The sequence below is a fragment of the Pyricularia grisea genome (assembly GCF_004355905.1).
Source record: "Pyricularia grisea strain NI907 chromosome Unknown Pyricularia_grisea_NI907_Scaffold_7, whole genome shotgun sequence".
NCBI classification, from domain to species: domain Eukaryota; kingdom Fungi; phylum Ascomycota; class Sordariomycetes; order Magnaporthales; family Pyriculariaceae; genus Pyricularia; species Pyricularia grisea.
In genome coordinates this window covers 2126433-2152993 of record NW_022156720.1, presented here as the reverse complement: position 1 = coordinate 2152993, position 26561 = coordinate 2126433, and the positions used below count along the sequence as shown (strand labels likewise).

Genomic DNA, 26561 nt, shown 5'->3' with positions numbered 1-26561 from the left:
ACAATTTGATTAGGGCTCAAAAATCACTAATTCTAAAAAGCGACTGCCGCCTTGTGATTAACTCAGTCTATTTGTGATTGTTTCAAGGTTTGGTAGGTGCAGCTAGCTGGCCTTGAGCCTTTCCTGCTGTACATGTGAAAAAGGAGGCAAACTTGCTTGCTCAGAACCAATAAGACGCAGTCAAACAATTGAAAAGTAGAAGTATAAAGGTAGCGACACACATGCCACGCACTTTAGTGTACAGACACAAGCAGGAAAAAAAAGCAATTTGTTATAAAGGGTTTCCAGTCATTGACTGTCATAACTCCAACCCCCCAACTTCGTAATCTTGCTAATGTTCTCTAGCACCCGAGGATTCCATCATCATTACCTGCAATAATTTTACATCCTTTCCAAACATACGCTGATCTTGGTGTAAATCTTCAAAAATGCATCACGCAAACATCCATCCAGAAAGCTCAAGAAGACCTGCACTTGACACAGTCGACAGCAGCGAGACATGGCGTCAGACGGGAGCATGTGATTTAGAACCAGCCCCCACTGCTTCTCGGCCACGCACAGTATTTAAACTCTCCGCGCGGAAGAACTCAAGTGCCAAACAGGTTAATGACCAAACCGTGATGGTCGGAGCAGGACTGGGTCCTGGTGAGAGACAGCCTCTCGAAGCTGTCTACACTGATGGGCTTACTGAAGACGACTGCGCCTGGGAGCGAGGAGACGGTCAACAGTCTGCGCTCGAGTATGACAGTAGCTCAAGCTACTCTTCATTTTCAGACGTCAGCTTGCACTATGGGCAGCAGCAAGGCTTGTACCACCTTGAAAACATCAGACTTCATGACGTAAACACAAAAGTAGCCGAGCAAGAAGCCACTGCCATGGGGACGCAAACAAGCGAGAGCCAAGACCAGATCAAGCGCAGAGATGTGCTACTTGGGTTGTGGAACGAAATGTCGTGCAATTTCGCGGCAAAGGCAAGGCTTTTGCGCTTCGATTCGCGACTGCCCGAGAGCAACCGAGCGCCCTTAGCAGTGGCCCTTGACCAGAGTAAGTGACAAAATAAGTCCAGCTTGTGTATGTTTGTTCTGAGGGATCAGGATTAAGATGGCTTAGACACTGACCTTGAGTGACTTTGACAGTGGAGGCATATCATGTCCAGGTCGTCAAATACTGCATGATGCATGTAGATGGCTTTCTGGATTCTGGCTTCAACTGCTTTTTGACTGAAGAACAAAAAGAAAAGGACAGTGTAGACAGCTCTGAAAAAGCCAAAGACCAGGATCGCACATCGACCACCTATCAATTCTGTACAAGAACTCAACCTTTGGGATTGGAAATCGATTGTTGCGCTCAATGGTTGGTAAAGGATTCACCCGAGGCTGGTCACGAGGCGTGCAGCGGAGACGAGGAACAAGGGAAAGCCATCTTGGAGAACAGTCCCGGCGGTGCCAGCAACGAAGAAAGAGTAGCGGCACCTTCGAGATCTGGCAGTGGGGGTGGAACCACGATGGGTTCATACAAATCCTCGATTGCCATAGACACAGAAGACTCGGGTACCATTCCCACCTCGTTGGAGACGCGTTTTTCCGCAGTGTTTCATGGTGGACTTTCGATAAGCCGAGAGGTGTCCACAGCAAGTGAACATTTGCCAGAAGAGACCAGAAACAGCCGGCGGTATGCTGACAAAGGAAAGTCAACATACAACACGCCGGAGCAGGCTTCGATGCGTTCCACACACTCAGGCTCGTCAGTGAGCGCACGTGATCACTGCACGACGACCAAGATGAGAGTGAAGCGACTCGAGGCAATCATTCTCAGCCTGGACCGTGCCTGCTCCCAGATTGGCGAAATGACGGTCCTGATGGGGAATATAAATCGAAAGCTGCGCAGCAACTACCACATACTCCCCGTCGGCGTCCGGCATAAATTCAGCCAGGTACTCGCGCAAAAGTCGGCGAAGCTAAGCCTGATCGGCTGGACGTTTTGCCACCGAATGTCTTGTGAGACAAAAAGAATCGAGCTTGTTTTGGCCTCGGTTGTCGTTCCACCACAGGTATGGAGTATCGCCCAAACCGAAGCGGACTCGGGATCCCATGACTACCAGAAAGGAAGCCGTATGCGTCCTTTGAAGCTAGAAATGTACGGAGCCCTGTCGGTCAACTCTGAAGCTGTGGATAAACGTGAAGATCGAGGCCTGGGGCAGTTGCTGAAGCGTTTGCCCGCGCTGAACTGTCTTGTCACGAGACCGGAACTGTATGGTTGATAATAACAGTTTAGTTTTTAGTTGGATATGCAGTTGGCTGACATTTTTATTTTATTTATGGATGTATGCATGCATTTATTTATTTGCGCAATCGTGCATGAGTGATTGAATGAATGGTGAAACTAAAACAGGAATGGAGAGACAAAGTTGCCTTCCAAGATAGGAACAGTTATGAAGATGAAAGTGGGACGACTGATTTGAGTGTGAGAGTTAAAGGTTCAGGAGACGACAAGAGGACACGAGTTGTCGCTGTTATCGATATGTCCAAATCAAAGACAAGCTCTGAGAGTAACTCTAGATGATCTAGATAGCTGAATTTGTTCGAGAGTTTTCTCTTGAGATGGTGCAGGTTAGGTTGGTTGCCTTGCCGTAGTTAAGCCGATCATCTTATCGTAGAGCATCCATCCATGCCACGTTTTTCTCGGAGTGGTACAAGGACGACTGACGTTAACTCGCATCTTCAGTTTCCGGCGAGGGGTTCTAAATTCGCTAGTGATGCGGCCGATTTACATTGTGATTGGACTTTATAAGTGGGTCACAACTCCGACTGACGCCTCCCTCCCTGACTGGGCCGTAGAACGCGGGACAAACAAACCACCAACTCAATAAACTGCTGCTGCTTCTTTTTGCCTCCCTCGGCCGAAATTTTGAATCCCAATGACAAATGCCCATTTTCACCCCATTCTAATCCCACCAAACTCTCCCATCTTCTCTCCACACTTTTTATTTTATCAGGCCAGGCAACCAGCCCCCCGTGCATGCTGGTTTTGGAGTAGCCCGTCGGCTCGAGGCTCGTGAACGAATGCCATTCGCATCTTTCAACTCTTTGGTCGACCGCCGCACGCCGCCTCTTCAACTACCACATAATGGCCGACGACGATTCCGATTTGGAGATTTTAGACTCACTTCCCGATCACATCAACAATGACCGTCGTTCTGTACCGCCCCGCCGCCGCCGTCCCGCAAACTTCAACGGCATCGATAATCAAACAATTGGTCACGAACATTTTAGAGGACCTCGACGGACCAGAGGAGAAAGCGCTCGCGATTTGCCCAGCATGAACGAAAGGCGACGCCAAAGGCTGCAACTCGATGCCATGCAAGATCTTGCCCGCCAGTCAGACGCAGCACGCCACCGACCCCAGGCCGTCGACGTTATCGACTTGACGGATGAGCCGGATAACGTGCCGCCGCCGCCGGCACCTCTCACACTGCCCCGAGTCGTACCAGACCCGAATGGAATACCCGCCCGTAGGAACGTCGGCTTCCTTGACGTCGTCAACAACCCGAGTCAGCAATCAGAGCATCCAAGAAACCCAAGGAGGCAGCAGTCGGGCCTAGCACGTACGCCATCTCTGTCACGCAGCGACCCCAGCATCGGCTTCGGCCGTGGTCGTTCTGCGATCCCAGCCCAAATGCACATTGATTTGACAGAGGACGACGACGTGCCGTCTATCACAGCCTCAGCTGCAGGGCAGCAAAGTAGACACGCGACTCGGGGATCCATGCTCGAAACGCCTGCCAACAGGCCATGGCTCTGGGGAAGACCCAGTGGCGCTGTCACGAGCGTGCTTGGGATGTTCCTTGGCCTCGGTGGGAATGCGAGTAGGAACACAGGCGCACCGGGAGATGCGGCAGCTGGTGCAGCAGGCAATCATCGCCTCCGAGAGATCAGAGATATTCACCAAGAATTTGAGAGGACCCTGGAACTGAACCAGCTCATACAAGGGAATCGTCAGAGGGATATGTTGATCGAGCTTGATTACGGTGGCCTTCCTCCCAACTTTTGGGACGACCACACGCCCAACAGACCAAAGCCTGCGTATGTGCCGCCTCCTGACGCGCCTGTCGGTTTCACTCGTGACACGGGGGAAGAGGTTGTCGCGATTTGTCCTGGCTGTGACGAGGAGCTCGTCTACGACCCGGATGAGGTCCGTGACGAACCAGAGGTTGCACCTACAAAGAAGCCTAGGACCAAGAAGGATCGGGCTGAACATCACTTTATGGCGATCAAAGCTTGTGGCCATGTATGTTTTTTTTTCCCTCCCTTTTTCTCCCTTTGTCTCGAGGTCCCCGCAAAATCAATCAAGACTGACACAAATATCCCTGCAGGTCTATTGCCGGGTTTGTTATGAGCGCAGAGCAACGCCCAGCAGCCGCAAAGGTGGCTCGGGACCACACTTCAGGCAGCTCCAAGACAGCACTAAACTGCTGTGTGCCGTGGATGACTGTGCATCGGAGATCAAGTCAAAAACCGCCTGGCTTGGCATATTTGTCTAGCTGCTTATTGGTTACCAGCTGTCAAACTGTCGGCATTCATGTGTGACCATACCTCGGCAGCCACTAGCAGAATACCCTTTTTGTCTACCTGACCCGGCTGACAACAGACTTCAAGGAAACATCGAGACGGAGAGGTTAATCTCTTCAAGAGAGCAAACCGGCTCTTATAACTCTGCTTATCCTGGTCTAATTTCTTATATGTTCTTTCTTTTTTTTTTTTTTTTTACTTGTTTTTGTTCTCTGTTTATCAGTACGGTTCCTTTATGGAAAACAAACCCGACGAGTCTCATGCATTTCGGAACGGTGGACACGACGGATACCCCTACTTGTATAGCATACTGCATTATGGATTGCATGGCGTTGGTGGGAAGAAATCGGAAGGGATGGGTACATATCGTTCAGCCCTATAGACTTGATTCATCGGTTGACCGGATAAACCTCACACTGCGTCGGTATACCTCTCTGATTTTCTTTCTTTTGTTTGTGTTCGTCTACGTCTGTTTGGTGAAGACAGCCGACACATCCCCATATGTTATGATAGGACATGGCCTGAATTTAATCGAGTTGATTGACAACCCAAGAAAGACCAAGAAAATAGCGGGCGTACCAGAACGAGCCGTCAACTCCGATATACCGTTCAGTCACAAACGGCGAGGCTGAGTGACGATGATCGCTAACCAATTTCGTACAGTGATAATCCACACAGCCCAACGGGATTACAAGTGCTGATCATCATTACCCACGAATGGAGTCAGACTTACACATCTTGATGAGTTGCCGCATCGGCAACTGGACCATGGGCGTTTGCTGGATCAGCCAAACGGACAGTTTCCAATTGAGGTGTTGGCGCGGCGATTTGTTAGTGGATGGGATGTGGGAATAAGAAAAAGTTCGTCTAAACTTGGAAAAACAAAAAAAAATACAAAAAAGTCTTGGAGTGAGGCAGTGAACACATCAGAAAGACATTTGATTGGCTCTCATTCTTCGCTGCTTACCCTTCCTTCAACTCTCACATTGGCACAAAAATACCCATACTTACCATGGTAGGCCACATGTTTCGACACCACAGCCCCCACGCGTCCAGACAGGGCTCAGTTGGGCAAAGAGGCCTACCTCCCCACTAAATGTTTCAAGCTTACTTTGAATGGGCTCTCTTTCGCGCTGGTGCCTAAGATGCGCAATCTTTTGCTCCGGAGATTTTACACCAGGTCCATTTCGGCCTGGGTCGGATCTTGGATTTTTTCGTCCATCGGGAACGATGATTGGGAAGTTAGCTACCAAAAAAAAAAAAAAAAAAAAAATCTCTCTTTCTTGCTCAGGTTCGATTGCTTTGCTGTTCCCGTTGTTTCAGCAGACCCAACACCGCATATGGAAGAGCAATGAAAACGAAAGACACAGACAAACAGGCAAAGATGGCCGGTAGGACAAGGGAGAGGGTCCTGAAAGGGCAAGCGGGTCCATTCTGGCGTTTTACCTTACTGGGTAATACTTACTACAATTGGTGTTAATGTATGTGTGCGGCCAGGTACTACTGGTATGTACGTACCTACAATGGTACCCATGTTTTGCACCAGAATTTCACCCTTGCCACAAATTACTATGTATATCAGGTTGCCTCGGAACCATGATAAGGTTAAAACCATGTATTGTACGGGGTAGCAATGCTAAAAAAAAAAAAAAAAAAAAAATAAAGAAAAAAAAAGGTTTTCAGACAAACTAGAAGGACGGACGATCAGGCACCAATGCGACGTACCTCACGGCGGCAACGGAAGGACTGAAGAATCAGAACAAGTCAGTGGGTCGAGCGCCAAAACTACACGAGGAGCGTTGCTGGCAAGGGGTGTGGCTTGGGTTTACTGCGTTGGTTTGTCAAAGGCTTGGTTGCTTGAACTTACTGTACTCAAACCCCTTGCCGCCCCTGCATTGAGATTCAAGGCTTTCTCGGCACTGTACGACAGGTAGAGGACGGCTAGTGCACTGCGAAGCGCTGCAAACGAACCAACTAACCCAAGTTCCAGTGGAGCGCGGGAGTCACCAACAGCCGCCACAAAACCAATTGGCCAGGAAGCTTCGGTTGTTAGTTGGTCACCATTTTGATCACAATCAACAGTTGATTGTAGGCCAGTACTTTGCTACTATTGCGATGGCAGAGAAAGAAGAAAAAAAAAACTCATTTTGACTCTTCGTCCCCTGCCCGGCCTTGATTGAATTTTCCACAAGCACGTTTCAGATGTTCGCTGCTACGTGGGCACTGAACGCTCAAGTCGGGGGGCCAAGTAAAGAAGCTCGGGAAGATCCTACATAATAGCAGCAACACATTGGATGACAAGGTCTTCCAGGATAATTCTTCAGGTACGGATGGCATCCATAGCTAGGGCTGGGGCTCCGTGCGGCGCTGATCCACACTGACCATTCGCCCCTTGCGACCAAGTACCGGTAAGTTGTCGCTGCTGACGGGACGCAGGCAACGCAGGGGATAATAATCAATCATTACTGTTCATGCAACCACCATCAACTTTTGTCTTTTACTTTACAGTAGATTCTCCACACTGCTGCGCATCCATCCGCCCTTGGCTCATCCCGTCCGTCCCCCCCACTTGAATTTGTTGTTCGACAGTCTCGGAAACTATTGTTGGCCACAGCAAGGGTCTTCCTCGAAGTGGGACTGGGGTTGAGTCCGACTGATTCCAGATCTGGTTCATCCTTTGTCGTAGGCGCCTGGAATTCTTTTTCATCTTCCATTCACTCTTTCGTCCACGTCCTTGTCACCCTTGGTTGCGACCGTCCGATTCAATCATTGGGTATAAAGAAGTCAAGCGGCCGTTTTCTTTGACCACGTTGTTTCAGCCTGCCCACTCGTTAACTTTGCTTTGACATTACATCACATAAAAAGCAGTTGATCGCGACTTCATCAAGTCGTTGATCTTTACTCGGAAACAGAAACTCCACCACTACTAATCTACCAACCTTCTATCGACGACGACAAGACATTAAAAAAACTTCCAACACATACCAACCTTCAACCATAGCATCTTGAAATAGTCATGCTACCAACTTCACTCTGCCTCCTCCTCTCAGCTGCCGCTAGCGGCGCTGTTGCAGGCCCTCTCCACATCCGCCAGGCAAGCAACGTGACTGCCACAAAGCAAAAGGTCATCATCGGCGGCGGTTCCATCAACAAGATCTCGATTGCTCAGTTTGATGGTGCCAAGTTCAATATCCTCAAGTCGGCATCTTTACCTGTCCAGGGTGCCCCGACATGGCTTGCATTCAAGGAGCCCAACTTCCTCTACAGCGTGAACGAGAATGGCGTTGAGCTGAGCTTGTTCACCGTTGATACGAGCACAAACGACATCAAGTTCGTCAAGAGCGTCAACGGCAGCGCCGGTGTCGTTCACCTCGAGTTCAACAAGGACAAGACCCGCATGGTCGGTGCTTCGTTCGGCAAGGGCACCGTCGATGTTTGGAAGCTGGGCGCAGACGGATCGCCCGAGTTAATGGGCAAGCCCCTTGCCACTAACTCGACCGGCGCGACTTTGGGCCCCAACAAGGCCCGCCAGGACGCCCCTCATGCTCACCAGTCGGTTCTCGACAATTCGGGCCGTTTCTTCTTCGTCAACGACCTCGGTCTCGATACCATCACCATTGTCGATTCCAAGGATGACAAGTTCAAAATTGCCGACTCCATCAAGGTCTCTCCCGGCTGCGGTCCGCGTCATGGAGCCTTTTACCCGGCCACTGGCAATGCTACCCACTACCTGCTGGTTTGCGAGATGCTGAACACTGTCATTGTCAACAAGCTCAACTACACCGGCAACGCGGGCAACAAGGACAAAGAGGGTGTCCCCACCGTCCTGCCCATCCAGCTCATCTCCACCTTTGGTGAGAAGTCGCAGCCCAACTCCAAGGCCGTCCCCGGCGCCGGTGAGATTGCTGTTGCCGCTGATGGCAAGTCGGTCTACGTTTCCAACCGCCTCAGCTTCGACCCCGACCTGAAGCAGAAGGGCAGGGACTCCATCACTCAGTTCAAGGCCGCCATTACCGGCGAGGCCAATAACCTGGTCCTCACTTTTGACAACAGCGTGGACTCGCAGGGAGCAGTTCCCCGTATGTTCAGCCTCAGCGCCGATAAGGACCAGGCCGTACTCTTCGGGACGAACCAGAACGCCGGCAACGGCGTGGCCGCCTTCCAGCGGTGCAAGGACAGCGGCAAGCTCTCGTTGATCAAGGGCTCCGAGATTGACTACGCCGTCTTTGCAACTGATGAGAACAAGGACAAGGCCGGCTTCGGACCACAGTTCATTGCTGGAATTCCCAGCACTGTCGGCAAGTGATTTAAAACATTGTGTACTGACTGGTCGCCAGGTGTTTTAAATTCAAATTTTCACTTCTCTTTGTGTCTTCTTAGCCACCCCATTAATGTGTTGAGTTTTCTTTTCACTGGTCCTTTATCTCTTTCTTCATACCCTCTTCCACTGCACATGTTTCATCTAGTAATTGCAGGAGAAATCTGTTGACATCTTTTTGTTAAAGTCCTTTTTGAGTTTGCATCATTGCGAGAAGCAAAGAAAATAAGCAAGGGCGTTGGGGATCATGTTTTTCTTTTTTTAAGTTATTTAAAGTGCAGATTTTTGCATTTGACCATTGGTGATCTTCGTGGACGAATGAATACACTCAATTCAATTTTCAGTATAACACTTTTCTCGTGCTAATACCTCAACCGTAAACCCTGCAGTGAGCCTGCTGGCGTCAAATGACCAAGTTAAAAGAAACATCAATATGGCCACTTGTCCCTTACAATTTCACATAAGCGTCTTCCTCGAAGCTCACCAGTGTATTCGTCCGTATTAGGTCCAGAATTCCGAAAGGGTTTCTGGGATCAATGTCTTTTGAAAAGAAGACTTGCCAAGGAGGGGCCAATGGTACCGTTATGCGAATGGCAGGTCTATAGAGGATCAACGGGCCGAGTTCAACATGTACATCCAAGAAACAGACGAATAGAAAAAACTTAATCATTTTTAGACAAGAGTAAGGTGACTATACAAAGAACTAATATGTCGTCTCCTAATGCTTTTCTTTTTTTAAAAGAAACGCCATGGCAGGTATACTCTTGGCATGGAGATATGATCGCCCGTGTAGCCTGATCTCACGAAAGGTTGACTAGAAAATCATGCACTATTAACTAATTTGGCAATGCGCGCGCTTATACATGAGTCACTTGCTTGGTATACCTCAATCTATGACTTAAGTCAACTTACCGTGCATGATAATATACACATATAGTGTTCACAATTATGGGAGAGTGAAATAACATAGCGCCATTTCTCTCTGGCGTATGCCTTCTAGATTATTCCAAATGGTATGTATGGTTAGAGCTTGATAGAATATACGTGATACTATGAGTAGCATGATGTCTGGCGGGTAAATTTTGAATTTGTTGACGTGAGGCTGTCAAAAGAATGAGAGCGAGTAAGGACACGAAGTTTTCTCGACGTCGTCGGTCGACCCGAGCGACAGGCCCATCCATGTGTTAGGCCTGCACAGGTAGACATGGGCTAGGTGCAGTTTGCTCCCCGAGTTGGATTTTCAAAATTATATAAGACTGTCAGTTTACACCGAAGTTAGAAGGGGTTAACTCTTCCTTTTCCCATCCATCATCCATCATCCAGTCTTTTTCTTGCTTGCTTTTGTCTTTGGTCTTTGTTTTCCTTTTTTTCCCCTTATTTTCCTTTTTTTTTACGCGGTTTCGATCCTTTCTATCGTTCATTTTTCTTCCCCCTTTGTCTTTGTTAGAAGAAAAAAAAAATGATTCCCAAGTACCTTCTTATGGCCCTCGTGGCCGGCGTTGCAGCCATGCCAGCGCCAAAAGGCACTGCCGAGAACTCGGGAGCCCTTCAGGCCCGCGCCGTCCCTGTTCCTCCCGACAGTGCCCTACCGCCACGTGCTAGGGCTCTTCAAACCCGCAGTGCCCCAAAGTCCGACACGACTTTTTGGGATGGGGACGACGACGACGAGCGTCAAAACCACCGTGGCCGCCCTTCGCGTGGCAAGGCTCTTCATGCCCTTCACGCCCGCTACGACGGTGACGATAGGCCCCGAGGGGACGGCCCATATGATCCTAGTCAATCTCACGACGACGACGAGCGCTCGCCCCGCCGTGGTTCGTTCCGTGGTTCGCGTGCCAAGGCTCTTCACGCCCGCGCCGTTGGCCCCTCGCACGACATCCCAAAGCCCGACCCGACCTTGCCTGTCACCTCTCAAGGCAGCGGGCGCTTCGGAAAGTCTTTGAGTGATAAGTCTTTGGGTGTCAAGCCTTTGGATGACAGTCCCTTGGGTGACAAGCCTTTGGGTGACAAGCCTTTGGGTGACAAGTCTTTCGATCGCCAGTCTTCCGGGGTCAAACTGGGCGGCCCTGGTCGTCCTTTTCACAAGCGCGCCGACAGTCACAACGACAGCGGTAGCAAAAGCCGCGCTCCGTCCGGCGACAAGAAGGCTGACAGCGGTAACAAAGTTGGCGCTCCGTCCGGCAACAAGAACGCTGACAGCGGTAATAAAGGCAAGGGTCCGTCCAGACATGAGCCGCATGGATATGATTCGATTTCTGACAAGATCGAGTACGGCCCACCCACGTTTTACTTTAAGATGCCCGAAGGCTGGCATGGGCAAAGCCCCCGGCACAGCCCTTCGCAGAGCCCTAGGCGCGATGATGATCACTCCCCCAACTAGTCTGGGTTTTTGTTCATGACAAGCCGTGGCAACGACCATGACAGCGACAAAAAGTGAATGACAGACATGAGAGGCCACCCATCCCACCTGTCTTTTAATTAAGCAGGGTGGCTTAGCAAAGCTCCACATTTGTCCCCCCGAACCGGTAAGGTTGGTTCATGGATCTGTGGTTTGTTTAGAAAAGTATTATCTTTTAGGATTCCTCCTCGCGTTGTATTGATTTTGTTTTCTCTCTTTTTTTTCGACTTTTATACCGTTGTTGTTCTTTCTAGGTTTTAGATTGTTTTCACCCTTGGATGTATTCTTCTTTTTCTTTTCTCCCTTCACATTCTCTTGGTCTTTGGTTAGTGTCATTTCCTTTCCTGCTTTTCTTCTTGTGCTTTCTTTTTGTCCTTTCACTTGTGTCTTGTTATTCTTCGCGCAAAAAAAAAAGTTGGCATTTAACAAAAGCGAGATGTGGTTAGACTTTGATTCAATTTGACCTTTGAGCTTTCAGCCTCAGCCTTTGAGAAATGTGTTCCGCAATGGGCAACTTTGTTTTGAGACTGTCAAGTAACGTGAAGAACAAGAAATCTGCACGCTGGCGTGGTAGGAGCGATTAGATCTGTGTATCCAACATACCTGGTACCTAAAGGTACCTTAGCTACCATGGAAACTACGTACACTCACATGCTGGCATTTAGAACAATCTGCTTGTGAACAACGGCGAATTGTTGGCTATTTCATCCCTGTTTCTTCGCTTTTAGCGAGACTGTTTTCCTCCTACAATGCTTCATCAAAGCAGTTCTGGCATTACCCTGCATCACATAGAGCCACCCTCGGATGATTGGGCAACGAACAGTTCGAAAGGAGTATACATGTTTATAAATACAAAAAGGAAATCTTCTCAGCAATGTATTTAACTTTTACTATTTAGAGTCGAGTCCGAGAGCTCGGCGCCTCCGATTCCTGTTCACCTTGTTCCAAGGCTAAGGGTTCCCCAAAATAGAAACCCTCTTAGTCAGGGGTTCCTGAACGGATATGAAAAGGATTCCCTAGACTAAAGCACATTGATATGGAGCACGTTATATCAGACTACGAGCCTTGTAAATATTATCAAATGCTGAGTCAACTTTGTAGAAAAGACTTTGCAAACTTAACCGCCGGGGCCAATGTTCATATTGGGAGAGTCAGTGGAGGGGAACACTTTTGTCTTTTTGTCGTGATCGCAGGGGGGACTGTAGTGGAATTATACTTCTAATTTGGTAACAGCATAAAAGTCTACGGATTTGACGTTTGCAGATGGCGTCAATGTTAAATCTCGGGATTGTTCAAGTATTCGGGGAACCCCGCCCAGACCGGCGGGCCGATAACTTCATTTATTAGCATGCTATTTAGGACGGGGACTAGTTCAGTATATACATCATTTCATACTCGTCCTAGTGGAAGAGTTGGTTGATTTCCATGTCGTAGATGTTGTCGTTGGCGTTGTCAAAGTAGCAAGGCTATGGGATGGCGTTTAAGTCCAACCAGACACCGATTAGGCTGTCCAGCCTCTGCTCATAAGAATATCGTTTGCCGTGTGGGAATTTAAAGGAAGGGGGAGTACAACAGACAATTCCTTGTCCTTAGGAGGTAAATCAGGGTTCTCGCTTCAAGACACCCTTCAGGGCAACTTGCCGGTCGCTCTCATAGCGTTTGTATTGCGCTAGCCTGGGGTTCCTCAGAATCCAACTCCTCGGGGTTATACGCCGATATCCAATGCACTATCTAATTCACGCGTGACACCCGTATCGCTTCGGCAGACTAAGCAATAGCAGGCAAACCATAAAGCTCCCCTAGGCAACCTTTATTGCCTCCTCGAACTATGACCCTCACCATCACCACTACTGCCACCCCCAACCCAACCATCAATAATCGCCTTGGTCACAGCCGCCGAAGTCGCCGCTGCGTACCGCTGCCACCTTTTGTTCTTGTAGCTGTCGGCAAAATTATACACCCCCTTGACCAGGATACACAATACCCAGTTGGAGCCGTGGACGCTGCACGAGCTGCCCCGGGTCGCACTTTTGAGCTCTTCGTACGTTGCCGCGGTCGTGACGGGCACAGACGCTGGGTTCCCAAACAGGCGCATCCCCAGACCATCCCCGCGGTGTCGGTGCAAGTAGTTTGGGGGGTTAAACAGCCTATCCTCCGACAACCAGGGGTCTGGGATAATCGACCCTGCGCCTCTCATTCTTCTTGTCCGCTCTGGTCTGGGTTTTGTACAGGTACTCGGTAGCGCAGTCGAATAATCTGTCGCGCTCCCGCGTCCGTCTGGAAAGCCACTAGCATGTCGCAGACCGTTAAGGGTGCGGATTTCTCGTTGGCCGAGACGGCGGCGGCGAGGCCTCCCTGGCACATTCTTCCCAAAGTCTTTACTGAACGAGCGTCCCTGCTAATGCACCACGTCGCCAAGCGGCATGTAGTTCTCGGCACTCGGGACGCCCGCGCATGTCCCCCGGCAGAACGAGCAGTTCTATCCCCGTGAAGTGCGCCATCATGTCCCTGGTCAGGCTGCTCATGACGCCCGTGGTGTAATTGATTTGGTGGTCGCCATAGCCCTTGTAGTCACTGATTTTGTCGAGGCTGAGGCAAATGGTGTCATATTAGATGGGGGAGTGCGCAAAGTAGCGCGATTTCAAAGTCTCGTCGCCTCCTAAGTTGGGAGGGCTCAGTTGTAATTTTTCTCCTTTTTTTCAGCCTTTTGGTTGGTCCAGAAATACTTGTTTTGGTAGGAATCTGTCTGCAACATTGGACAGCGGGCTTTTTCCAACGGCCGTAATAATCCGCAATGGAAACTGCAGCACCGCCCCGGATAATGGTGGCAATTCACTGCCGCGTGCTGCTGTTGCAGAGGTGAAACCCCCCCTGTCCACAAACCTCCCATCGTCCCTTTTTTTTTTTTGGTTGTGCTTTGTTCGAATAGGTGACCTGGGGCTGGAACTCAGCGTGGAAAAAAGGGGCTGAGTTCAGGTTGTGCAAGGTGCATATGATACATGCATTCAAACAAAAGAAGAAGAAAAAAAATGCAGAAGCTGTAAAGTGGCAACGACAAGACTTATTGGTCGTATGGAGTGGTTGCCCTCTTTGATCTCCTGCTAATTGGCTGAAGCTCCTGCAGGCTCCCGTTCCAATTGCTACCCCTACCCCCCCTCTAGCGCTTACAAGCGGGCCTGCTGAGATACAGGCACAGAGGATGCCTTGAAAGTGCAACACAAAAGATGATAAATGTTTTCTAAGAGCCGCAATTCTTGGTTTCTGCGTCTTTTCGGTATTAAAGTAAAGACCCTGGTGCGGGGGATCGTCAGAGAGTCTCCAGGGTCAGCTAGCTACTTGTACCACCCAAACCAGCCCAACCCCCTTCACACTTGGAACTTTTTGTTGACTACATACATTACCTAACAACCTATCCAAGTATCCACCTACCTACCTCACAAGGCAAGACATCACCACTTAGATCCATAACGATGCCAGATCCCCTATGCCAAGACTGTCCGAAATTGGAGGTGACAAGGTGGTCTAAAGGTTGAATTAAATACTTCCGAGTAATGCACTTTTCATGTCATTTTGGCACCACAGGCTAACCCAATCCATATTCAGGAGTCTGCGAAAAAAGTCAAGTTGGAATTGATGAAATATTAACCACCGGAGAGGGTGGTTCACCTCAAGTTTCGGTCGACTATAGCTTCCTTCTCATGTAAGTCGGGTATTATCTTCTATTTTCTGCAGGAACACGACTAAGAATTGCATTAGTGTTGCATCGGCAAACAAAATACGCGACTGTCCCTCCCAATGTAAAACCCAGTTGACTGCCGCTTTTTCAATGCCAGAAATGTGGTGGGAGGACCACTATCGCAAGACGAACGGGTATTTTGGTTCCGAAACAACATACGACAGCACGGGGTCCAGCAACGGCATCAGTAAGTTTTCTTGTCTTTTTTTCTTCTTATATGTATACTAGACTTCAGACAGCACTTGCTAAATATTCACAAGATACCTGGTCTCGCTTCCTCGTCAAAAAGATATGGGAACCCGTACCCAACACCGATATCAAATACCAATGGCTCAAGTTCAACGTATTCACGAGGTGGCTTCCGTCGACAAACCAGATGGTTTTCTTGCTTTTTGACCCCCTGCCCGACGTCAAGAACAAGATATATGCTCGCCTCAAGAAAGCCATCCCAGAATGCCGACCGCAGCAGCAGCATGATCACTTCTGGGTTCACAGCCAAATCCTCCACGACTTCATCGACCTCCAGCACGAGTCCGTCTGGGGCATACGAAACCACGTCCGCATGATGGAGAAGGCCCAGACCGCCAACACCATTACGCCCGACTTTCGTCACCTGCACGACCTAGCCCGGCACTCGATCCACATCTGCGAGACCCTGGAGCTGGCCTGCATTAGCATGAACGAGCTGCTAGAATTTTGCACGTCATCGTCGTTGTCATCGACGTATCAGCACAGTCACGCCGTAGCGGTAATAAACGATGAGCAAATAGCAGCCGCCACCGCCGCTTCCGCCAGGATTGCATCCCGAAACCAGCTGCAGTTCCAGCGACACGTCCTACGCAGCTTCCGGCTCCGCGCGCAGGCCAACAAGGAGCGGCTACAAAACGAGATCGGACTGGCTTTCAACAACATCGCGCAGCAGAACGCCCTGCTCGCCGTCGAGATCGGCAGGGCCACCCGGACCGACGGCCTGGCCGTCAAGACGATTGCGTTTGTCACGTTTGCCTTCCTGCCCGCCACGCTCATCTGCGCCATCTTCAGCATGCCATTCTTCGAACTCGAGTCCGGCACCGGTCAGCTCCTGGTCTCGGACAAGTTCTGGATGTACTGGGCCGTCACCATCCCCGTGACCTTGCTGGCGCCGCTGCTGTGGGAAGTCTATAACCGGCTGTCGCTACCGCAAGATGCTGGGAGTACAGGAGAAAAACTGATTCAGATTCCATCTGGATTGCATGATGTTTTGCAAAGGCTTTCATTGCGAGGTGGGCAAACTCGAGGAGGGGATACAACAACAGAGGTTTGAATGGGACATCTCGAGGGGCAGTAGAGAAAACAAGGGATCGGAGTTGGGGGAGGATATATTTTCGGGTTCAAAGAGACGTAAACTTAGCTGTGCCTGGCGTGTGCTGTTTAGAACGCTTACTTGTTTGATCCCTCCAAGTAATAGCTTTGGTTTTGGGGAATTTATACACCCGAGTTATACCAGAGAAGAACTGAACTTTACATTTGCACTCCAATGTTAGTCCCATCAAACACTACCATATCCTCTGAAATATACGGGCTCCTGTCCGCTCTCCCCATAGCTAAGCCAGTGAGAATGGAAAAGTAGCATTGATCCAAATGCTTTCTGTATTGCTTATATACCTACATACACCAAACACCATATATCACTAACGTACCCCTTACTCAAAAGCAAATTGAAGCTAGCTACGCCCAGCGGCGTCCCTATTGTGTTTTCCTCCTGTAATGTTGAAGCAACTGAACAATATCTTTATTGTAGAGGTTGCGGGCAATCTCGTAGGCGCTCTGAAACTCGCCATCGCCTTTTGCGTTAACATCGGCACCGTTTTTCAACAGCAATCTAACGATATGCGTGTGGCCTTCATAAATGGCGGCTTGCAAGGCGCTTTTATAATAACAACCCTGTAGGTTCACGTCGGCTCCGTTTTCCAGCAGCAACGTAACGATATCCGTGTAGTATTCACAAATGGCGGCTTGCAGGGCGTTGCCATACCGGCCACCCCGTGCGTTAACGTCGGCTCCGTTTTCCAATAGCAATATAACAATATCCGCGTGGCCTTGACAAGAGGCGGCTTGCAGGGCGTTGCCATACCGGGCACCCTGCGCGTTAACGTCGGCCCCATTATGCAGGAAATGTATCGCCACCTCTTTTAGCCCCATAAAACAAACGTAGTAAAGCCCTGATCCAGACGGTGGCCTTAGGGAGGGATACTTGGGATACTCTGGTTGGTATAACTGGCCCCAAAGTTGGAAAGTTCCGTAGCTTTGAAACAATTTTACTACATCTGGAGTAATCTCCTTTGACGCTTCGTCTGACGCCTGTGCTTGATATGCATGAGTCGTCCAAAGTCTAGCTGCAAGTTGGGCCAACGGGAAATCCAGTCTAATATCGTCGTAATATTTTGGGATAAACGTCAAATATAACAAACACGTTTTGACGATGCAAATGCATGCAGTTGGGATTTCGAAGTTGGTTCGGCCGAGGAGAAACTCTTTGATTGAGAAGTGAGCAAGGTGCAACTCATAGATTATTCCTTCGTACGTCTGTACCAGAATGATTGTAATCATCCCGGGGCAATGCCGGAGCACAGCCTCATCAAACGGTCTTCGGTCCCAGTCGAAGCCTTCAGGTTCCGTTTCAGTAGTGGCTATGACATCCTTTCCCTCTGACAGCTTAAGAGGTCGTTCGCAATGGACGAGAAAGGTAAGGAGACGGATAGCGGCCTTTTCGAATGGTTCTGGAATGTTCTCCACCATGCGTGTATATGTTTCCTTGAGGTCGCGTGGCAAATCTCTGAGTGCGGATCTTATGTCAAACACGCTCGCACATTCCGACAAAGTTTGCAGCTGACAAGATGCCCATCTAAACCTGCGGATTTTTAGTTATCAGTTGCTATTTTTCTACACGCAAAAAAGGGGGTTTTAAACTTACATGCCATCTGCTCCGTTTCCGATGCGATTGCTAATGTCCTCGATGAGGTCTTCAGGCAGTTTTTTGTTTACAAACTCGTCATCATTCTCAAGTCTTGACAGAACATAGGCACGGATGTCGGCGTTTACAGCCTCCTTGTCTAGTTCCAGACAGTTGTCTCTTCCGATCAAAGATGGAATGCAGTCAAAATCTGGTTCTGGCCGGCTGGTAAATATTAGGTGCAGTTGATGCAACTCCGGCCCGCTTACAACATCCTTGATCCACATCGTAAGTTCTCTCCTCGTTTTCGACTCGTCCAAGGCGTCCAACACGATGTAGACTTTTTTTCGGGCTGTTTTGAGCATGCTTTTCAAGCATTCCCAGAGTTCATCTCCCGAAGGCTGTCGGTCCCCGCCCTTGCAAATTGTTTGAAACAATTTGTCAAGATATTCCCTAGATTGGGATTCAGGCTGATTAAGGTATAGCTGGAATACCAGTGCCCGCAGCATACAGTCGCGAGTTTGCTTTGCGGCATCACCAAAGTCGAAGAAAAAGCTGAGCACCAGACAATCCAGTTGGGCGAGCTGTTCCAGGACGGCCGCACAAAGGACGGTTTTGCCGCACCCCACAAGAGCTCGGAGCCACAGCTGGCGGCAGGGACCATCTTGCCACTCTTTAAATTTATGGTTCTCCAGAAGCCAAGTGCCTGTACCCGGATGGCGGAGTCCTTTTGCGCGGTTGGCATTTGTGGAGGGGTCGGCAGGAGAGAGCCAACGCTTTATGTTTTCGATGTGTGCGTTGGACTGAAGCGTGGTCACCTTTTCCTCGACCATGTTTACCTTTCTCTCGACTACATTGAAAGCACATCAGCATTAGTAACTAAACTGCATAAACACCGGCCAGATCCAAATCTAAAACCACATACCTGAACCAATTGCCTCGTTTATGGTTCGCTCTGCCGTAATCCTGTCAGGCACGATAACCCCCAAGAGAGCTTTTGCGTAAGCTGCAGCCATCATGGCGGCAAAGCCTTGCCACTCTTTGTTTTTGTGTGAGTCGGAATAATCGCATATTCCACGGATAACAAGACAAGGGAAGTTGTTCATCAAGCCGGCCGCTTCCATCTCAAAACAAAGAACATCGTGCTCCGCCGCCAGCCTATCCCTAGCTTCGGCATCCTTCATCAATTGGTTCGCGCTTGCAATTATACCGTAGTGAACAATGGGATCATCCTCGTCCTCATCCCGAGGCTCCCTGGTGACGAGGTGTTCGGGATTCCCGCCACATACTTTGGTACAGCTGCTGGAATGCACGACGTCTGGCTTGCACAGTTTGTCGCTGGCGGGTGGCGGACGACGATATTTCTTAAGTCGCGGCTTTTGCAAAATTCGAGCAATCTGGGATTCGAAATCATGTCCTTCCTGCTGGTGTTGTGCCGACAAACTAGTGACAGCCGCGCGCAAGATTGCTGGTGGCTGATTCAACAGCTGGGTATAAGTAAAAGGTTCATTCTGGATCGCCTTGCCGTAGTCATACTGGAAGACAGCGCCTTTAGCACCGCTACGGGCGCTGACCACGACATCGCCCAGGCGTATATCATGTCCATCCCTTGGAGCGCCGCCGGCGATGCCAACCATCAGCCCTATCCGAATATTGGGAAAGCTGCGCAGCATATTTGTAGCAACCACGGCAGCGGATGATAGGCCATATTCGCTTTGAGGCAGGCATGCAATGACGACCTTGTGGCGTCCCATGCTTCCTAGTTTGTACACGTTGGAATCGTTCGCATCTTGGCTTTCAGGGGGCCCGTGTGCTTCATCAAGGAATAGCGAGGCGGCAACGAGCTCGGTCTCAATCGCCGCGATCCAGCCGATGGTGTATTCACTATTCGAAGGCATGATTGGGTAGCATTAGGTTATATAACAAGCGATGGCGCTCGTGATTTGGGCAGAGGGTTGGCGACTTTTGTGTCTGCTAGGGAAAGCGCAACGCTGTCAAGAAAAAAAAAAAAGAAGAAGAAAAAAGAAGAAGAAGAAAAGCAGGAGGGTGTGCTTGATTGGCGGTTCCTTCCTTTTTACATGCAGTATTCGTCAGGAAGGGCTGAGTGTCCAGTCATAAGCGACAGCCCCAGGAGGCCGCCTGCGTTTCAGTCGCTGCAAACCTGATTGGGCCCAACTCCTCCCTTCTCCCGCTAATTTCTCAGCTTAGATTGAACTGGACAGGGGAAAGAACAAGTGGAAAATCATTCATTCCTTATAAATAACACTCAACTTATGCTTTGATTGTATACCTATTCTACTGAATGAGTTAAACCTTACGAGAATGAAACAAGTGGGTGAATGCCACACGTGGTACGTAAGTTTAATGGTTATTACACTTACCAGACTGTTATAAGAACAAGCTCAAGCTACAAATCCCAAAAGGCCGCCGACATGAGCCCACATAATCATTGCACGAATGGCTTGCTGTTCTGTCGCCTTTACGTTTTCTACCCTTCTGTACCTTAATTAAAGTGTGTTAAAGGTAAATGGATATGGTTATGGAGATCCTGTCGTTGTGTGTTTAAATGTATTTTATATTCGAAACATGCCCGTTTTCTCACAAACCAAACAACTAGAAACCGCAAGAAACGCCAAAAAAAAAAAAAAACGCCACTGCATCCAAAGAAAACATGTTGTATCATCCCGTAGCTCACCGAGAAGCAGAAAAACCTCATCTGCTGTCTTTGGGGCGGCGGCCCTGTGTACGCCGAGCACGACCGCCGACTCCCTGCTGAGCACCCCGTTGAGAACCTCGGGGAGAGCCAAGGGGGTCGCGGAACTTGAAGGCCCGCTCGCTGCACTGGACCATGGAACCTAGTAAGGTGCAAGTGTAGCCTGGTCTGAGGCACTGGAGGCGGAAAGACAAGCAAAAAGGTTTAGCAAAATGCTTACCCACATTGCACACGTTATCGGACCGACAAGGCCCTTTCGAGCGGTGGGACTAAAGAAACTTACAGGGGCTTCGCTGTGGCATGGAGAGCTGGTGCGGTCAGGGAAGTAGCAGCGGTTGTCGCTCGTCTCACATCTCTTCAAAAAGGAAGAGCAAGTAATAGGGAGTTAGCAGGTGCGTGGGTATTTCAAGGGTTAGACGGCGTAACTATATGAAGCACATACCCCGATGTTGTTATAAGCCATAGTACCAGCGTCCATGAGACCGAGAATGAGAGCTGAAAATGCCAAGAACTTCATGTTGAAAGGAAATAGTTGGTGTACAGGTGTGATATAAATATTGTCTATTTGATGTATTGCCCAAAGGCAGAGGATTTACGCGGAAGGTATCTGAGTCAAAGGAGTAAGTAACATAAATAGGATTTAAAGCGGCTAGGGAGCAGTTGGACTGTGGCTAGAAGAGGCTGATCTGTATTGGAGTGTTGTTGCCTTGTGGTGAAGTGGTGATTTGATGACGAATGTGATTAATCCAAACAACCATGATGGAGTGGGTTCCAGCTCACTGTTATTTGTATCTCAAACCTCCTCGTCCTGACTTTAAAAAGGTTCCATCTTTGGAGCAAAGTGGCTGTGCGATGGCCCTTGACGGTTGTTCTGTCTGAGTTCAAGAGCGCCCAGATCTCTTCTTGGATTACTGAGACCAAGCAAGCTTGAGCAGAGCCCATATTACAGTAAGGATATCCGAGATGATAGAATGAGTGGCCCTACTTCCTAAAGCTGCGTCTTCTCCGCCACAATTCCCTTGCGTATTTGCTTTGAGAATCTTTAGGGGGAAAGAGATACTACAGAACCCATAGGGATACATTCCTGGACGGTTTACTGTTCCTGTAGCGAGTCACCGGGAGGCAAGTGCATGATGAATGCTAAAATTACAACTCCGCGTAGGCTATGCAGCTAACAAGCAATAATTCGTCTTGCTTGTTGTTAGTAGACATAACTGTTGGGACACTAGCAAAGCCTCTCCTGCCAAGACATATATACCACCAACATGTAGACATTGACGCTGGGCGGTTAGGCAGGTAAGCGTATGAGCAACTTACCCCAAGGGATTGTATTGTGTGCGATGGTTATTGGCCACGGTCTTGTGAATATCACCAGCAGGCGATCTGTTGTTCTTGTGATTGAATAGAACATTTTGAAGTTTTTAATAAGTTTCTTATGGTATATGAAACAAAAAGCCCAAAGTTATTTGGCTTGGAGTACCGGATCAATGAGATGGCGGGCCGTTGAGAAAGTGCACAGCCACAGATATGACAGTAACTGAACTGGCCGCAAAATCAGGTCGCATTTGGCCCTGCAAGCCTTTGACACACAAATGTGTTGGCCAAGAATTTCCCCGAGACCTTCAAGGCTTGGCCTGTTGGTCTTGTTCAGTCGCTAGCCATTTGTGACGGAACCAACAAGCGGGCCATAGGTAGGTAGGCAAGCAAAGCCAGGTACCACGGTAAGGCTATGTCTTTTATTTTTTTGTTTTATTCCTTTTATCTGGGTGGGCGGGTATTTCGGTTTTGCGAACCCATATTGCATCATCAAAACAGAGGCGGCAAACAAATCTCTCGGTTGTACCCTCCAATTTCTGCATTAAACACCTTAATTACTGGTCAAGATCATGGGTAAGTAATGTAGTTTGGGGGCCCCTAACGCATCCATCATAGGAACCTATCCAATTGTTCTATTTTTGGATGGCGGTAGGTAAGGCTGATAGGTTAGAGGTTGAGGACCAACAAATGAAGGTGGCACAAGTACATAACCTAGGTACCTCCAAAGGGTAAAAATACATTTACATATGGATGTTTGTTTCAATTACAAGTTCTTTCACTCTTTCCGTCGTGCCTCCACAACACAAAACAATTAGACTAGTCTATACCCATAAGCCGGGATTATGACAACCCAGACAATCAAAAGGGGTGACTTCCTCAACGCATTAAACTTTGCGCAAAACAACATTTTGGAAATTAACAAGAGTTTGCTACGAGGTGAAACAGCAGCAGCAGCGGAGGCTCAAATCCACAATGCGTGGAAATCCATCATTGCCTGCTCCGAGGAAGCAGAGGCCGGCGGTAGAGAGCAAGATCGCCTTGCGCTGCTTCTACTCGAAACTCGAGCGACCGACACCCTTTTCTTCCCAGTTCAGATGCGGCAGATAGACGGTGCCAGTGCCTCACTTTGGAGCAACCTCCCTTTCCTCGTGGAAGACATAGTCATTGCCTGGGAGGACCGCTGGGAAACGATGCGTCCCGACTACCGCTGCAACTTCATCTCATTCACCGCCCGACTGTTCGCCATTGGGGCTTGTAGCGACTGGATCGCCTTGTGCGGCCTTGACCTCCTGCGCGAAGTGCTCGAGACCCCAATCTTGCTGCTCCCCAAACCGCAGCAGTTCGGCAAAAGCGACAATTTCAAGGCGGCAGCGGCGCCGTCCATCCCTCGACTGCAGACGCCAATCTCGTTCGACCCCAAGACGGTGCTCGAGCTCCTCCCCGCGCTGCGCAGCTTCCTCGACTTTGGGAGCGCCAGGCTCGCGGCCCTCTGCAACCTCTCGGCCGACGCCGGGCCCCTCCCCGCGGGACTGGAGCGACTGCGCGGCCAGGCCGACCCGGGCCCGCTGGCTCGAGATGCAGGCGTCGTCGCGGGGCCTTGCGGCTTTGCGCCGCAGCGATGGCATTTTTGGACGCGGCGACTGATGGAGATCTCGGAGGTTTGCACGTCGAGCACGAAAGATGGACTCATCGCCAGCGAGGCGGCGACCTGCCTTGGGCGCATGTGGGACAAGGAGGAGTTGATAGCCGGGCCGTTGACGCAGGGCAAGGCGGTGAACTTGGACGAAGATCTCGCGAGGCGGCAAAAGTTAGGACTGGTGGCCACTTTCCTATCATAAGGGATGTCTCCGGATTTGGTTGTGAGGAGTCATAATGACCTTTCAGTTCCCTGAAGCAAAGATTGCCTCCAGGTCCCTGTGCCGAAACATTTTATCGCAATATACGCTGAAATTTACTTGTTATAAAAGTCCGAACTAGTGTCAGGAGGTTACAGAGGGCTTGTATTCAGAGATCAATAAACCTCCTGGTGTGAATGAAGCACTGGTGAGTATGCTTATGTCGTGGTGTTAAGGGTGCCGAGGTCTTCATTACCTCCCTTCACTCCTTCTCCTGCAACCGGCTTCCTGTTCTCCCCTTCAATGGGCCATGTAGTGGTGCGGGAGTCTGTCATCGCGGTAGTGGTCGCCAGGTACGACTTGGTTGTGACGGTTAATGGAGGGATGGCGCTTCGGAGCGCACTACGCTGCCGAGTTATTGCTGTCATACCACCAAGCGGTGAACCGTTGACTTGGGAGAGTCGCTCATCAATTGCAATATTTCAGCGCCACCCGGAAGCATATATTTATGTGGTTGTGCAGTTCCTGATAAGTCAGGTGCCGCGTTTCCAGCCAGTTGATGTGTGGCTGGACATGTATGCTGCTGACTTTAGTTTCTTTTAGTTTCAAAATCTCTTTGGCAGAGCGTTGTCCAGATTGTAGAAAGGGCCTAACGGATGTCTAGGTATATATGTGTTTCCATTGTCGTTCAAGTCCCTATGTAGGTACCTATCCATTTATAATCGTTTCTTGTTCGTGATGGTCTCCTAACAAATCTTTGTTCTTTCATCTGCAAATTTAGCTTGAGGTTGACGGCATTAACTAATTTGCTGGTTAATTGTTTCTAGATATCTGGTTCATTTCTATCGTTCAACAGTGGCGGACTGGAAGAAGCTCCATCTGGAGAGGGTGAGATTATGAAGGTGACGGGGAGGGTGTCCTATCTTATGAGACGAGCCTTCTTTCCAACCATGCGAGGCAGGGATGTCGCTAAAACCTAAGATTATCTCGAGGTGCCCATCATAACTCTCACATGCTTCTCTACCATATATCAAATATATACTTTTTAATGTTCAATGGAGATCGGCTATTCCTCGCCAGGAGCGACACAAAAAAAAATGTTTTATTCACATAGGATTTACTAGGCGCCTTTGTACATAGACGCGGGTGTAGGTGTCTTGGTATCTAGTTGCACATTATGTTACTTACTTATGACGTTCAACCCATGCGCTCTTATTTCATTTTCGACAGACACACATATGAGAGCTTGGCCAGCCAGGTGCTTGGTGGCCGAGGCACAGTTGGAGAAGTTATATCGAGTATGCAGGAATTTGACACATCTGTTCAGGTGTGGTAGCGAAAGATTGGAGGCAGTGTTATCTCAGTATTGTTTTCTCGCACGAAGTATATACTTGAGGCAAGAAGCCGATGAACTGGTCAAACAGAAGCAATTAAATCAATCGACATTAAGCTTAGAAGATGACGACTATGTCGCCCGAATGCTCGAGCTAGATGAGCTCTTGAAGAAAGCAACGGCATACCGAAGTCTTCTCAAAGACTTCATGCTACTCTTCTTGCCAAGGGAACAAAGACGGGTCATTAACTCAAAGCCCAAAGAATATATTTGGATAACTCGACAGCAGGACCTCTCCGTCTCTAATACGGGTGAAGTTCTTGGTAGAGGACCACACCGGTGTGAGGTGGAACTGGTGGCCACTTAAACCGAGAAAATGATTACTACGAGATTGTGTATAATGAATATATTGGAAATGTATAAGCCAATCCTGTTTTCTTTTTAGCACGGCGGGTTATCAAAATGTTACTAACATCATGTAGACTTGTGGTTTCGTGCAGTGGGAGGAAATCACAAGTTGCCAAGCCGAGTCTTGAGAAGGATATTGGACATCTCAGATGACAGGCAAATAAAGAGTTGTCACCCAGATACAAAAGATCTAAGGAGAGAGACACCCCGACCCTCATCCTAACCGATCACCGCGAAACCGGCGATGGATATTAACTGGTGTTCAGTCAACTTGGCGCAGCGTTGCAACAGAGCAGATCACTATCAATGACACGAGCACCGACCAGTGTCGGTTTCAGGAGCTCAGGCGCTGCTATGAAGCTCAACGTGGTCGCTGGAGACTTTGGTTCTCCATCTGGCGTCTTTAACTCTGCGAGGTGTCCAATGTACACTTGCCGTGTATGACCCACTCTCTATCACATATATCAAGTTACATTTAATTTCAATGTGTTTGCTGGTGTCTAGTTTCAACTCCAAGTTCCGCCGTCCAACATCCCAATGTATGGTTTGCGAATACTCTGATCTCCGATAGATACGAACTACCGATACGATCCCGGTGCCGGCAGCATAGTTACAAAAAAAGGACCCTCCAATCTCGCCTCATTTGTTTCAGGCGTAATTTTACAGCTGCAACTTGCCTTGCAAGTGGTGGATCATTACTCACGACTGCATCTCGGAGCAGGTCACTACCGAGAACCTTAAGTGTAAACCCAAGCGGACCAGAAACTTTCATGAAAGCAAGGACGATCATCGGTATCCATCGGTCTAGGGGGGCTGGATCCGGTATTTGCCGTATCCATTGTCTACGTTTCTTTATACCACTCACTTTCTTCATCCCTGGTGGGCCCCTGTATCTATTTATTTCGTGGCTGGGTGCACAAGAACCCAGACGATTTTGCAGAATTCCCTCTGTTCCGCTTACGGTTGTGATCGGTTTTTGCTTTCTCTTTTTTTTTTTTTTTTT

General features: G+C 49.1%; 10 protein-coding genes across 10 annotated transcripts in view; 7 read left to right on the top strand and 3 right to left on the bottom strand.

Annotated features, from left to right (window-relative positions):
* Positions 1–428: 428 nt before the first annotated feature.
* On the top strand, positions 429–2260 carry PgNI_09647 (uncharacterized protein; the record flags this gene model as incomplete). Its single annotated transcript, XM_031129629.1, has 2 exons — positions 429–1044; positions 1137–2260. The coding sequence occupies 2 exons, from the start codon at positions 429–431 to the stop codon at positions 2258–2260; spliced, it is 1740 nt and encodes a 579-aa protein (XP_030978100.1).
* Positions 2261–2895: 635 nt separating this feature from the next.
* Positions 2896–4788, top strand: PgNI_09646 (uncharacterized protein). The gene is made up of 2 exons (XM_031129628.1): positions 2896–4287; positions 4373–4788. The coding sequence occupies exons 1-2, from the start codon at positions 3127–3129 to the stop codon at positions 4538–4540; spliced, it is 1329 nt and encodes a 442-aa protein (XP_030978099.1). The 5' UTR covers positions 2896–3126; the 3' UTR covers positions 4541–4788.
* Positions 4789–7584: 2796 nt separating this feature from the next.
* Positions 7585–8874, top strand: PgNI_09645 (uncharacterized protein; the record flags this gene model as incomplete). Its single annotated transcript, XM_031129627.1, has 1 exon — positions 7585–8874. One exon carries the CDS (start codon positions 7585–7587, stop codon positions 8872–8874), a length of 1290 nt encoding a protein of 429 aa, XP_030978102.1.
* A 1471-nt stretch (positions 8875–10345) lies between these two features.
* On the top strand, positions 10346–11266 carry PgNI_09644 (uncharacterized protein; the record flags this gene model as incomplete). The annotated part of the gene is made up of 1 exon (XM_031129626.1): positions 10346–11266. One exon carries the CDS (start codon positions 10346–10348, stop codon positions 11264–11266), a length of 921 nt encoding a protein of 306 aa, XP_030978101.1.
* Positions 11267–13094: 1828 nt separating this feature from the next.
* PgNI_09643 (uncharacterized protein) lies at positions 13095–13481 on the bottom strand (the record flags this gene model as incomplete). Its single annotated transcript, XM_031129625.1, has 1 exon — positions 13095–13481. One exon carries the CDS (start codon positions 13479–13481, stop codon positions 13095–13097), a length of 387 nt encoding a protein of 128 aa, XP_030978042.1.
* Positions 13482–14407: 926 nt separating this feature from the next.
* PgNI_09642 (uncharacterized protein) lies at positions 14408–16581 on the top strand. Its single transcript, XM_031129624.1, has 4 exons — positions 14408–14812; positions 14888–14984; positions 15017–15207; positions 15281–16581. The coding sequence occupies exons 1-4, from the start codon at positions 14755–14757 to the stop codon at positions 16321–16323; spliced, it is 1389 nt and encodes a 462-aa protein (XP_030978040.1). The 5' UTR covers positions 14408–14754; the 3' UTR covers positions 16324–16581.
* Positions 16582–16745: 164 nt separating this feature from the next.
* PgNI_09641 (uncharacterized protein) lies at positions 16746–19937 on the bottom strand (the record flags this gene model as incomplete). Its single annotated transcript, XM_031129623.1, has 3 exons — positions 18878–19937; positions 17974–18802; positions 16746–17910 (listed from the first exon to the last, which is right to left on the bottom strand). Exons 1-3 carry the CDS (start codon positions 19848–19850, stop codon positions 16746–16748), a joined length of 2967 nt encoding a protein of 988 aa, XP_030978044.1. The 5' UTR covers positions 19851–19937.
* Positions 19938–20664: 727 nt separating this feature from the next.
* On the bottom strand, positions 20665–21182 carry PgNI_09640 (uncharacterized protein; the record flags this gene model as incomplete). Its single annotated transcript, XM_031129622.1, has 3 exons — positions 20665–20841; positions 20949–21020; positions 21108–21182. The coding sequence occupies 3 exons, from the start codon at positions 21180–21182 to the stop codon at positions 20665–20667; spliced, it is 324 nt and encodes a 107-aa protein (XP_030978043.1).
* A 1642-nt stretch (positions 21183–22824) lies between these two features.
* On the top strand, positions 22825–23820 carry PgNI_09639 (uncharacterized protein; the record flags this gene model as incomplete). The annotated part of the gene is made up of 1 exon (XM_031129621.1): positions 22825–23820. The coding sequence occupies one exon, from the start codon at positions 22825–22827 to the stop codon at positions 23818–23820; it is 996 nt and encodes a 331-aa protein (XP_030978145.1).
* Positions 23821–26328: 2508 nt separating this feature from the next.
* PgNI_09638 (uncharacterized protein) overlaps positions 26329–26561 on the top strand; it is a gene marked incomplete at both ends in the record, with an annotated part of 1242 nt that continues 1009 nt past the window's right edge. Inside the window, one exon of the mRNA XM_031129620.1 lies at positions 26329–26380. Coding sequence (XP_030978146.1) covers positions 26329–26380 — 52 coding nt within the window. The remainder of the gene's footprint in view (positions 26381–26561) is intronic.